We start from the raw sequence: 12,681 nt of genomic DNA on the forward strand, positions 1-12,681 counted from the left end.
CAGAGGTGTACAGACATACCTGGCATAGAGCAAGATTTTAATTTATTTTTATGTGTTTAGAAGATTATCACCAGAGTGCTAAACACATGAAGTAAGTGGTCAAATGAGGTTCTTGAGTCAATGCTGTCCTAAGATTGAATATTTATTTTCAGGGCATAACTCATCTTTCTTCTTTGCTTGATTCACAGGACCCTTTAGATTCCACAAGATCAGTGATCGTGATCCGCTCCCTGGTAGCAGGTGGCGTAGCAGAAAGAAGTGGAGGACTACTACCTGGAGACCGCCTGGTCTCAGTCAATGAATACTGTTTGGACAACACCTCACTTGCTGAAGCTGTGGAAGTACTGAAAGCTGTGCCACCAGGCATAGTACGCCTTGGCATCTGTAAGCCTTTGGTGGTGAGTGTTTTATTATATTAGGAATATAATATAATATAGGAAGTGATGATAGTGTAACAGTTAAGAACATGGAGTTTGGAGACATATACCCGGCCGAGAATTTCTTTTCCACTGTTTGCTTTGTGTGTGACGTTGGGCAGGTTTCTTAATTTCCTTGACTTACAGTATCAGAAAAAATAATGCCTACCTCATAGGATTTGGGGGTTTAAAGGTGATATTCATTAAATGCATAGCATATTATTACATAAATACTGGCTGCTAACGTTGCTAGTTCTGCTACTACCACTCTTATTACTACTTTCATCTTCATACTTTTAGCACAGACTTCTAAGCTCTCAGCACATTTCTTATATGCAAATTATTATTATTATCATTTTAGAGACAAAGTCTCACTCTGTCACCCAGGCTGGAGTGCAGTGGCACAATCTCGGCTCACTGCAACCTCCGCCTCCTGGTTCAAGCGAATCTTGTGCCTGAGCCTCTTAAGTAGCTGGGATTACTGGCATGTGCCACCATGCCTGGCTACTAACTTTTTGTATTTTTAGTAGAGATGGGGTTTCACCATGTTAGCCAGGCTGGTCTTGAACTCCTGATTTCAGGCAGTCTGTCCGCCTTGGCCTCCCAAAATACAGTGAGCCACTGTACCCGGCTATTCTTATATGTACATTAAAATAAGTATTTGTCCATTTTGACTTTCATTTGGGAATGATGTCAAGATGGTATGATAAGTTGAAATCCTGGTAACTATAGCATTTCAATCATACAACAGTGATATTTTAATATGCTGTTCTCTCCATCAAAGCAACTTGTAACTCTTAGCATCAAGAATCCCATCTTGAAGTCATCTTGTTGCTTTATCTTATGGTCAGGTTGCTGCTTATGACTGAAGACCCCGTTACGGTTATGGTGCTCTGGAGGCCTCTAATGCAAAAAACCAACAACAACAACGAAGAAACTTAATGATAATGCTTTTCAGCCAGTTTTATTATTGCTAAGTGCTTACTAAATATCAGTCATTCTTTTAAGCCCTTTACACATATTACCTATTAACTAAGTTAATCCTTACAGCAACTTTAAGAATAGGTCTTTTGTTACCTTCATTACAGATGAGGCACAGAGAACTGAGTAGCTCAACCAAGGTCTTATAGGTAGTAAGGGGTAGAGTTGTAATGTGCACTCAGCAGGGCACCTTTGAACGCTGCTCTTGGCCACGGTGCTGTACCTGCCTGTCTTACTATGTTGTCAGTCACTTGTTTAGTTTGTATGCAGCATGTAAGAAACAGTTTGGTTGTAATAAATTGTTGGTCTGGATTTCTAGAAACCTGAGCTCTGTCTCTGTCTTTGCTAAAAGTTAACCCATTTCAAACTTAAAGATATGTAATATATGTAAGAATCACCTGGGAGGTAGTTAAAATGCAGTTTCCCAGGTTCTACTCCCAGAAATTCTCATTTAATAGTAATTCTGATATGCTCTTCAGGAATCTACCTCTTCAGTGGGTCGCCTATGTAATTCTGATGCAGAGTTTTGTACTTTGAGAAACATTATTCTAGTAATTTAATCAATGGGTATGCCACTTCTCTGAGCCTATTTTGTTCATCTTTGAATAGATTGGACAAGACTAGAGAATTCCTAAGGTATTTCTTAATTCCAATTCTTTAGGAGACATTTTAATATAACATATGAATCACATAAGTTTGTATGCATAGATAGATGGATAGGTAGATAGAGATAGCTATGTTCATTGTAGTAGGATGTTCTTGCATTGCTGTGAAGAAATACCTGAGACTGGGCAATTTGTAAGAAAGAGGTTTAATTGGCTCACAGTTTTGCAGGCTGCACAGGAAGCATGGTGGCATCTGCTTCTGGGGAGGCCTCTGGGAGCTTTTACTAATGGCAGAAGACAAAGCAAGAGCGTGCACTCACTTCACACAGTGAAAACAGGAGTAAGAGAGAGTCGGAGTGGGGTGGGGGATGCCACACAGCCACACATTTTATTTTATTTTTTATTTTTGGAGACAGTCTCACTCTATTGCCCAGGCTGGAGTGCAGTGGTACAGTCTCGGCTCACTGCAACATCCACTTTCCAGGTTTAAGCAATTCTCCTGCCTCAGTCTTCCAAGTAGCTGAGACTACAGGCACGTGCCACCACACCTAGCTAATTTTTGTATTTTTAGTAGAGACAGGGTTTCACCATGTTGGCTAGGCTAGTGTTGAACTCCTGAGCTCAGACAATCCACATGCCTTGGCCTCCCAAGTGCTAGGATTACAGGCATGAGCCACCGTGCCTGGTCATGCCAGACACTTTTAAACCACCAGATCACATGAGTACACACTCATTCACTATCGTGAAGACAGCACCAAGCCATGAGGGATCTGCTCCCATGACCCAGACATCTCCCACCAGGTCCCACCTCCAGCACTGGGGATTGAAATTCATCATGAGATCTTGGCAGGGACAAATAGACAAACTGTGTCAATCATATATAGATAGATTCGTTATGCATATAATATTTTTGCATGGGAGACCAAATGGTGGTCTTCATGTATTACTTTTTTTATTCTTGCCTGTGTATTATACCTATCAGATACTTTAAATGTTTCAAAGTGGAATATAGCACATAGCTAAATAAGTTCTCGACCTTTTGTGTATCTGGTGTGGGTATTACTGTGGTCAACAGATGATGCCATGAGGTGCTTGGTTTGAGTTTTGGATAAATTAAAGATGGGAAAACTATTAATGTTTTTATGGGACCTCATCCTTAGTATTTTGGATTGTAGCAGGAACTTTGTCTAGATTTTCCCGGATGGTTATTTGCCAGATTAGTGTGGCTGCACGGGGACATCCCAAACTATTTGTGTCCTAGAGGACTTCAACAGCACAACCTTTACCTTGAAACAGTTTTAGGAAGTCTTGGGCTGTTTAATGAAACAAAACAAAACAGGAGTTGGTAGCAATTGGGTGTGAATCCTTGTGCTATATCTGGGGGAAGGATCTTGGAACATTACTCTTGAGAGTATTTTGGAATGTCCTGATTGTGGGTGGAACCTCACCCAGGCTTCCCTCAGTGAGTCCAAGGCTGCCAAGAATACTTAGGGTTGGGAGGCCAATGAAGGGATTGAGAGAAAGGTCAATTTCAATACTTTTTTTTCTTTTTAACCACTAAGTAAGCCTCCTTTAACATCTGGGGTCTTCTGGGAAAACTGCTCATGATCTATAAATAGTGATTCAAGGAACCAGGCATGGATCTTCTCTGAGGTCTCTCTCTCTCTCTCTCTGTAATGGTAAAGTTGGCGGCCACTTATCTTATTAACTAATGTTTACTGAACATTTACTCAATCCACAGCACAAGTGAGGACAGAAAATATGAAGAAGCAGATCCAAAGTCAGGGTGGAGCAGAAAGACTGTGAATATAGAATGGTGATGAGAACAAATTATTTTTATTAAGTCTTGTATTTATATAGATACAGTATGTATATATATCTATATACTTCATATTATATATTTTTATCTTATCTTTTCTAAAAACTTACTTCAAACATACCAGACCCACAAAATGAATGAAATAAATGACTTATTATTGTTGATTAATATACAAATAGAGACAGGGTCTCTCCATGTTGTCCAGGCTGGTATTGAACTCCCAGGCTGAGGTGATGCTTCTGCCTCAGCCTCCCAAAGTGCTGGGATTGCAGATGTAAGCCACCACGCCCAGGCTGAAATGACTTTAAAAACTGCATTATATCTTCAGACCTAACTGAACAGAACTGACAATAAAACTCTTGAGCCAGACAGCTATGGGTTTTTGCTTAGATATGTGGATTATAAGGCTGTGTGTCCTTGTGCCAGTTATTCATCCTCATCAGCTACTACATTCCTCATCTATAAGATAAAGATTGGCTGTGTGTGGTGGCTCATGCCTGTAATCCCAGAACTTTGGGAGGCTGAGGTGGGCAGATCACCTGGGAGGTCAGGAGTTCAAGACCAGCCTGGCTAACATGGAGCCCGTCTCTACTAAAAATACAAAAACATTAGCCAGGTGAGGTGATGCATGCCTCTAGTCCCAGCTTACTTTGGAGGCTGTGGCAAAAAGAATCGCTTGAACCGGGGCATCGGAGGTTGCAGTGAGCCGAGATTGCACCACTGCACTCCAGTCTGGGTCACACAGCGAGACTCTGTCTCAATTAAAAAAATAAAAGATGAGGATTGCATGGCATGGTAATTGTGAACATAGGCTCTAGTACTAGACAGCCAGGGAATGTAACTGACTAGTCATGTAACGTTTGGCAAATTAATATGTCCACTTTTGCTTACCAGTAAAATAGGGCTAATGAGAGGACCCACTTCTTAGAGTATATATTAATATATTAATTAACATATTAAATATATTTAAAGTGCTTAAATTTGTGCCAGGTACATAGATAGTTTTATATACAAGGTCTATTCCTGGGAAAGTGATTTTTCTTTAAGAAATACTTTTAAAAGTTTGGGAAGCTCTGACCTGAATATGGTGTTCTTTTTAATTATTAAAGAAAGTTTTTTCTAATGAAACAATTTGAATAAATTTTGTATTGTGTATTTGCTCTTAATTGAAAGATGAGAATCTGAAGAGAGTTTGAAACCAAGACTCTTTCTTTCCTTCCTTCCTTCTTTCTTTCTTTCTTTCACAAATTAATCTTTCTTTTCTTTTTTTCTTTCTTTTGCTTAAGTTCTGGGATACATGTGCAGAACGTGCAGGTTTGCTACATAGGTATACAAGGGCCATGGTGATCTGCTGCACTTATCAACCCGTCATCTAGGCTTTAAGCCTCACATGCATTAGGTATTTGTCCTCATGCTCTCCCTCCCCTTGCCCCCCATCTCCCAATATTTTCTTGATTATAAATAAAAGTGTTTTATACTTTCAGGAAGATAATAAAGAAGAAGAAAGTTGTTATATTTTACATTCAAGCAGTAATGAAGACAAGACTGAATTTTCAGGAACAATTCATGATATAAATTCATCTTTAATACTTGAAGCACCCAAGGTATTTAGTAAATTTATTTCCCATTTGGATGATTTGCTATAAGCTAAACTTTCTATGTAGAAAGAATACAAAAGAAAATAAGACAAAAGCTTGTCCTTACTCTCTGGCTAAATAGATATAAATGAAGACATAAAGAAGACACAAGCTCATCCCCCTCCTTTGGCTAAATAGGTATAAAAAACTAATCCTCCTTTCTTTCTTTCTCTCTTTTTTGAGATGGGATCTCCCTCTGTCACCCAGGCTGGAGTGCACTGGGGGGATCTTGTATCACTGTAACCTCTGCCTCCCAGGGACAAGTGATCCTTCCACCTCCGCCTTTTGAGCAGCTGGGACCACAGGAATGTGCTACCACATCTAGCTAATTTTTTGTATTTTTGTCAGAGATGGGTTTCATCATGTTGCCCAGGCTGGTCTTGAACTCCTGAGCTCAAGCAGTCTGCCTGCCCTGGCCTCCCAGAATGCTGGCATTATAGGCGTGAGCCATCACGCCTGGTCTCATTACACACACACACACACACACACACACTTACTTTGTTTGGTTTAGACAGACTCTTACTCTGTTGCCCAGGCTGGAGTACAGTGGTGCAACCTCTGCCTCTCAGGTTCAAGCAATTCTCCTGCCTCAGCCTCCCAAGTAGCTGGGACTACAAGCATGTGCCACCACACCTGGCTAATTTTTGTATTTTTAGTAGAGACAGGGTTTTATCATGTTTGCCAGGCTGGTCTCGAACTCCTGACTTCAGGTGGTCTGCCCACCTCGGCCTCCCAAAGTGTGGAAATTACAGGCATGAGCCACTGCACCCAGCCTATTTTTTTAAAACTAAAATATTTCTTTCTGTATCACATTGCCTCTCTAAATGATAAAGGCAAGATATAAAGCATTTTCAAAGAACAAACATACACTAATGTATTCCTAAAATTTTGGATGGTAGAACATATTGTTGAAAATAGACCTGCATTTAAAATGCTATAAAAATGGAACTACACAAAAAAAAATTCATATTGAATACTTTCTAAAGAAGAGTTATTTTGTCAAACCCTACCTTATGCCTTAATTTTAGAAAATGTATTGTGAAGCTTTCCTTTTTTATTCTTAAAAGGAATTATACTTATGTTGCTCTTTGCAGTTAGAATATGGTTTTGCCTTACTTGATAACAACTGTCTAGTGATATTCTTTGCATAATATGTAGATAGTGTCTCAAGATGATGTGTGTTTCTAGAATATCTATTATCTTTTTTAGTGCAGACATTTTAAAAAATTGCATAACCACATGCTGTGTTCAATACATCCTCTACCGACATTGAAAAAACTAGGTTGCAGTATTTGGTATACTGTATTAATTTTTTTTTTTGAGATGATGTTTTGCTCTGTTATCTAGGCTGGAGTGCAGTGGTGTGATCATAGCTTACTGCACCATCAGTCTCCTTGGCTCAAGCAATTCTTTGCCTCAGCCTCCCAAGTGGCTGGCACCACAGGTGCATGTCACCATGCCTAGCTATTTTTTTATTTTTATTTTTAAAGACAGGGTCTCACTATGTTTCCCAGCCTGGTCTTGAACTCTTGTACTCAAGAGATCCTCCTGTCTTCACCTTCCAAAGTGCTAGGATTACAGGCATGAGCCACCATGCCCAGTCCTACTGTATTAATTGAAAAGCTTCACTACAATGATGTTTAGTTGCAAGAAGACAATAGAAAATAATAATTTATTCCAGGAATTTACACTAGGTAGTAATGAGTAGGACTTAAAATAGGAAAGATCTTTGAACTTTTAGAAAGAATTTGGCCTCATTATGCCCAGCACCCAGAGGTTCCCCAGAGATAGGTCATGGCCTCAGCAAATCTATATATTTATCAGGTTTTAGCCAGTAACCCAACACAGTTTCTGCACGTTTAGTTTCAGTGGTGTGCACTAGCTGTTATGATTAGTGAAATAAAAATTAATTTAAAAATTACAGTATTCCTTCATATTATTTATTTTCAACACAGATGAAAAATAAGATTTCTATTTTTTTATATTATAAAAGAGTCATTCTCAAAGTAGAGACATACTTCCCTTATCCTTAGTTTATAGAGAATGTTTTCTAAATATTCAGATGGTTATACTTTCTTTTGAGTTATTTAAACTTGAAAATCCTGACCTTTTAAGACTTTGCTTTCTTAAATAATAGTTTGAAGTGTATACATATTTATGTACTACTTTTTATATTAAGTGAATGGGTTAAATGTTTAGTGTAAGAGTTTAACAAAATTCCTATTTCTAGTGGAGAATTTTCAGGTGGCTAATGTATAAAAAACCTTTTAGCAAAATGATTCACTTTGTGAAGGGCAGATTTCTGCCTCATAATTTACTGTTTGTCCCTTTTGTGGGTTGAGGATTGTGTGGAGGTGAGCTTGCATTTCTCCGTGTTTGCTGTGGAGGGCGGTGCATGTTAGCTGTGCATTGGCATATGGGTCATGCCAGCATTGAATTTTCCAATTTATCTATATAGTGCTGCTTCAGGACAGGCGTAACTTCACATTTTTCTCATCTTTTATTTACAGGGATTTAGAGATGAACCATATTTTAAGGAAGAACTTGTGGATGAACCATTTCTAGATCTGGGAGAGTCTTTCCATTCCCAACAAAAAGAGATAGACCACAGCCAGGAGGCCTGGGAGATGCATGAATTTCTGACTCCTAGACTGCACGAAATGGATGAAGAAAGAGAAATGCTTGTTGATGACGAATATGAGTTCTATCAAGGTCACTCTCAGTCCATGGAGTTGTATCCCTTGTCGCACATTCAGGAGGCCACTCCTGTGCCCTCCATTAAGGAACTTCACTTTGGTACACAGTGGTTGCATGATAATGAACCATCTGAATCTCAAGAGGCAAGAGCCGTGAGGAGTATCTATTCCCAGGAAGCACAGCAGTATGGCTATTGCACTGAAAACATGGTAAGGGATTAGAACAGATATTCCGCACCCTGCCTTCTGCTCTCCTCGCCTATCCCTGTCTCTGTCTAACTCACATCACTTCAATTTTGTTTGTTTTTAAATGGACCTTTCCATAAGTAACACTGTTTACAAGATGTGTCATCCAGTGTCTAGCTATAAGTTTGTTTTTTCTGTATTTTGCAGCTTTTTGTGGGAGTCAATAAGCTGTAGTTACCTTGCTGTTGTGATTGCATTTTTTTTTTTTTTGCTTTGCTTTTTAGTGATGTTTTTCCAATTTCTCATTTCAGAGAAAAGTTCTTTTAACATTTGTGATTTTAAAAAAATTCCTTAGGGAAACACGGCTTTATATTTTTCACATAGTATATTTATCAGGTAAAATCAAGGCCAATTTAGTACATACTGTTGTTTACATCTTGGTCACCTGCATTATTCTCTGTGTTATGTATGATGCTGAAGCACTGAACTCTAGAAAATTATCTTTACATTTAAGATACCATTTATTTGCAAGTTGGTGGGAAAGTGCGCGTGCGCACGCACACACACACACACACACACACACATTTTTGAGACAGGGTCTCTCTGTCGTGGAGGCTGGAGTGCAGTAGCACAATCATGGCTCATTGTAGCCTTGACCTCCCAGGGTCCATGGATCCTTTCACCTCGGCCTCCTGAGGTGCTGGGACCACAGGCATGCACTACCATGCCTGGCTAGTTTTTTTATTTTTTAGTAGAGCTGGAGTTTTGCCTTGTTGCCCAGGCTGGTCTTGAACTCCTGGGCTCAAGCATCTCCCATCTCCCATCTCAGCCTCCCAAAGTGCTAGGATTACAGGTAGGCGCCACTGTGCCCAGTGAAGAGCATTATATTTTAATAGATTTGCCTTTGCTATTATGTCATCAAAAACTATTTTTAATAAAATTATAGTCAATTAGAATCCTTCATTAGGAACTTGAAAAAATATTTTTGTGTCTTTATTTCCTGCCCCATTAACTTTTAGGCAAATGGAGATAGATTTACTGTATGGGGACATTTTAAAAAGAGAGCTTAGCAATACATTCAGATGCAGCCTGGTACTCCCGTCTCTGAGGTTGGCACCTTTCCTGTTGTGATGTTTAATGCGTACCTTCGTGTGTTTTCTCAGTGGGCAGGTAGAGGGTGTTTCTGCCTTTTCCTCCCTTAGAAATTTCCTCACTTTGTCCCTCATGCAAATGATGGTGCATTCCTCTGTTGGGCAAGGTGCTGTGCTAGCTGTGTTTATGTGACCCTGGGGGATTCACCATGATAGAGGGCCCCAGGCAGTGTACCAAAGAACAGATGTTTTTGGAATATGTGAATGATGCCCGGATGTGAACAGAGGTCACATGGAATCTGGTGTGTTCCACTGACATTGGCACTTTTTATATTTGCCAGTCCCTCTCATATCTGTCTGTGCTTAACGCCAAACAGCGTACATATTCAGTTATATGGAGCAAATTGGAACGATTACTATTCATAAAAATTCCCTTGTTGTAACTGTTTCCTTCTATAAAAAGATAATTTTCTATTTACCCAAATAAAAGGCAAACTGAAATGCCAGTTTATTTTAATATATAAATTTTGAAGGCTATAGATGAAATGGTTAAATGTATATTTATAATATTTATTTATTTTTTTAGGAAGGAGGGAGGGTGGCGGTGAGGGTGGGATGGGGAGGGAACATAATATTTATAAGTTTAGTGAAACATTCCATTTTAAAACTTGTGAGATGTTAAATTTTTTTTTACCTATTCTCATATTTAATCATATACTTTTATTCAAGTTCTTCAATGTATATTTAATTTTAGCATCTACATTTTCACTAAAATCAGTTTTTGATCATTTAACATAACTTTCCAAAAATATCATCTTCATTTCTAACTAGATTGTTTGAGATATAGCAATTTTTGAATCTGTCCTGTCACTCAAAATTTTATTCTTATCTCAAGTGTCATTTGCATAACATTAAGTTTTTTTAAAAAAATCCCTCTTGTAAGTTTATTTTGATGCTCTTCACAATATAACTGTTACTGGAAAGAGGTCCCGATTCAGATATCAGGGGAGAGTTCTTGGACCTCCCACAAGAAAGAATTTTAGTGACTCCATAGAGTAAAGTGAAAGCAAGTTTATTAGGAAAGTAACTGAATAAAAGAATGGTTACCCCATAAACAGAGTAGCCCTGAGGGCTCCTGGTTGCCCATTTTTATAGTTATTTTTTATTATATGCTAAACAAGGGGTGGATTGTTCATACCTCCCTTTTAAAACCATGTAGGGTAACTTCCTGGCATTGCCATGGCATTCGTAAACTGTCATGGCGCTGGTGGGAGTGCACTAGTGGGGACAACGAGAGGTTACTCTGGTTGCTATCTTGGTTTTGGTGGGTTTTGGCCGGCTTCTTTACTACAACCTGTTGTATCAGCAAGATCTTTATGACCTGTATCTTGGGCCAACATGCTATCTTATCTTGTGACTTAGAATGCCTTAACCACCTAGGAATGCAGCACACTTGGTCTCAGCCTCATTTTACCTAACGCTATTCAAAATGGAGTTGTTCTTGAGGGACTACGGTAAATTCTCTTCCTAGGTCCACAAGGGGCGAGGTTTCAAAGGCAAGAACTTCCCAGCGCCATCCACATCCATGCTTCCATCCACTTCCCCATCCGGGAGCCTAGAGTTTTTTAACTTTCTCCAGGCGCTGGCTAGGTAACAGCCCAGGTGAGCTTCCTTTGTTTAGAAAGCCGACCACAAGCTCTGAGGGAGGAGGCTTTGATTGCGGGCCAGGCTACCAATCCTGTATCAGAGTTGAAGATCAATTGTTCTAGGGGAAGTTTAGAAAAGCTCCTCTCACTGGATGAGAACTTGAATGGGGCGGGGGTAACTCCCGGGTTAAAATCCTATCTATTCCCTTTCCTATAGGAACTCCATCTCCGGATCCTCTCCCACGAATCCTCTCCCACGACAGTGTGGGAGCTCTCTCTGTCTCTATTTCTCTTTCGCTCTTTCTGCCTAATAAATTGCTTTTCTGCAAAGCTCTTTGGATCCGATATTTACTTGAATTAGCTCACCATGCCACCAGAGCCCCTCACCCATTCTTGGGTGAGTGAGGCCCAAGGACTGGGAAAACACTTTCGATCCTGGAACAGTGAGCATCTTGGGGCACAGCTGCCGCCTTGCTCCTGTCGCCTGGTTTCACTCTGGTTCAAGTGCCTCTGATATACCACTTACTCTATTGTTTGTTAAAGTGTTAAGAGTCTGGTTTAAAACAACAGTCAGTGCTTACAATTTGAAAATGCATATTCTGGTTACTAAATCTGTGTTAAATTTCCCAGCTTCCCTCTTTTTATTTCCCATTACTGATTCAGCCATACTTGCTTGTTATTGCCGTTTTCTTCCATAAAAAGAAATTTTCTGTTTATCCAAATAAAAGGCAACCTGAAATATCAGCTTATTTTAATGTGTACACTTTTAAGGGTAGAGATGAAACAGTCAAATGTATATTTACAATATTTACTCTGGAAGTTTAAACATTTGTATTTTAAAACCTGTAAAAATGTTAATGTTTTGCTAATTCTCACATAGGCAGTAAAGGTAACCTCTACAGGCTCCCCAGATTGGCATTGAATAAGACTGTTTCAGCCCTAGTGCTTCTGGCTGGACAGTATTTTGTTTTCTTTAAATTAGTATATGTGCTTTCTTAGGGTATTGGCCATTTCCCTCTCTTCCACAGCAGTGAACACTTACACCCACTGATCAGGATGGGCTTGAATCTTTATTTGCCCTCCTCGTATTGCTGATGGACCCTTGTGATAATTTATCTGATAATATAATCTAATATTGTAAGCTCTAAGGAGATTTTAAAAACACATTCCAATCCCTTACAAATATGTAATTCCCAATACTCTTCTAGAGGGCGCCCTCCCAAAGGGTGAAGGAACGTTGTTATTTCTCTCTTGATTGTGATATTCATTTTGGGCTATAGATGTCAGCTATATTTGTGGAGGGCAAATAGTACCTAACTACTTCAAAGTTTATTTTTCTCTTCCACCCTCATACTTCATTTTAGCCGAAGAGTAAAAACACTAAAGGCCTATGATTTGAGTTTTTAAAAATTACAGTAAAATATACATGACACACAATTTACCATTTTTAACCATTTTTAGGTATGTAGTTCAGTGACATTAAGTACATGTACATTTTTGTGTTAACATGGCCACCATGTTGTTACAGATCTTCTTATCCCACACTGAAACTCTACTCGTTAAACAATAAACTTCTCTTTCTCCTCTCTCCCCATCCCCTGCCA

The 12,681-nt window shown here is 39.2% G+C and overlaps 1 protein-coding gene across 30 annotated transcripts in view; it reads left to right on the forward strand.

Annotated features, from left to right (window-relative positions):
• The window catches only part of PATJ (PATJ crumbs cell polarity complex component), a 411,839-nt gene that overhangs the window by 107,355 nt on the left and 291,803 nt on the right, over nucleotides 1-12,681 (forward strand). For all 30 annotated transcript variants that reach the window (XM_078332015.1, XM_078332024.1, XM_078332028.1 and 27 more), the window contains 3 exons: nucleotides 189-398; nucleotides 5,306-5,425; nucleotides 7,969-8,364. In XM_078332015.1, coding sequence (XP_078188141.1) covers nucleotides 189-398; nucleotides 5,306-5,425; nucleotides 7,969-8,364 — 726 coding nt within the window. The remainder of the gene's footprint in view (nucleotides 1-188; nucleotides 399-5,305; nucleotides 5,426-7,968; nucleotides 8,365-12,681) is intronic.

This window comes from Callithrix jacchus, chromosome 7 (genome assembly GCF_049354715.1).
Source record: "Callithrix jacchus isolate 240 chromosome 7, calJac240_pri, whole genome shotgun sequence".
Taxonomy (NCBI): Eukaryota; Metazoa; Chordata; class Mammalia; order Primates; family Cebidae; genus Callithrix; species Callithrix jacchus.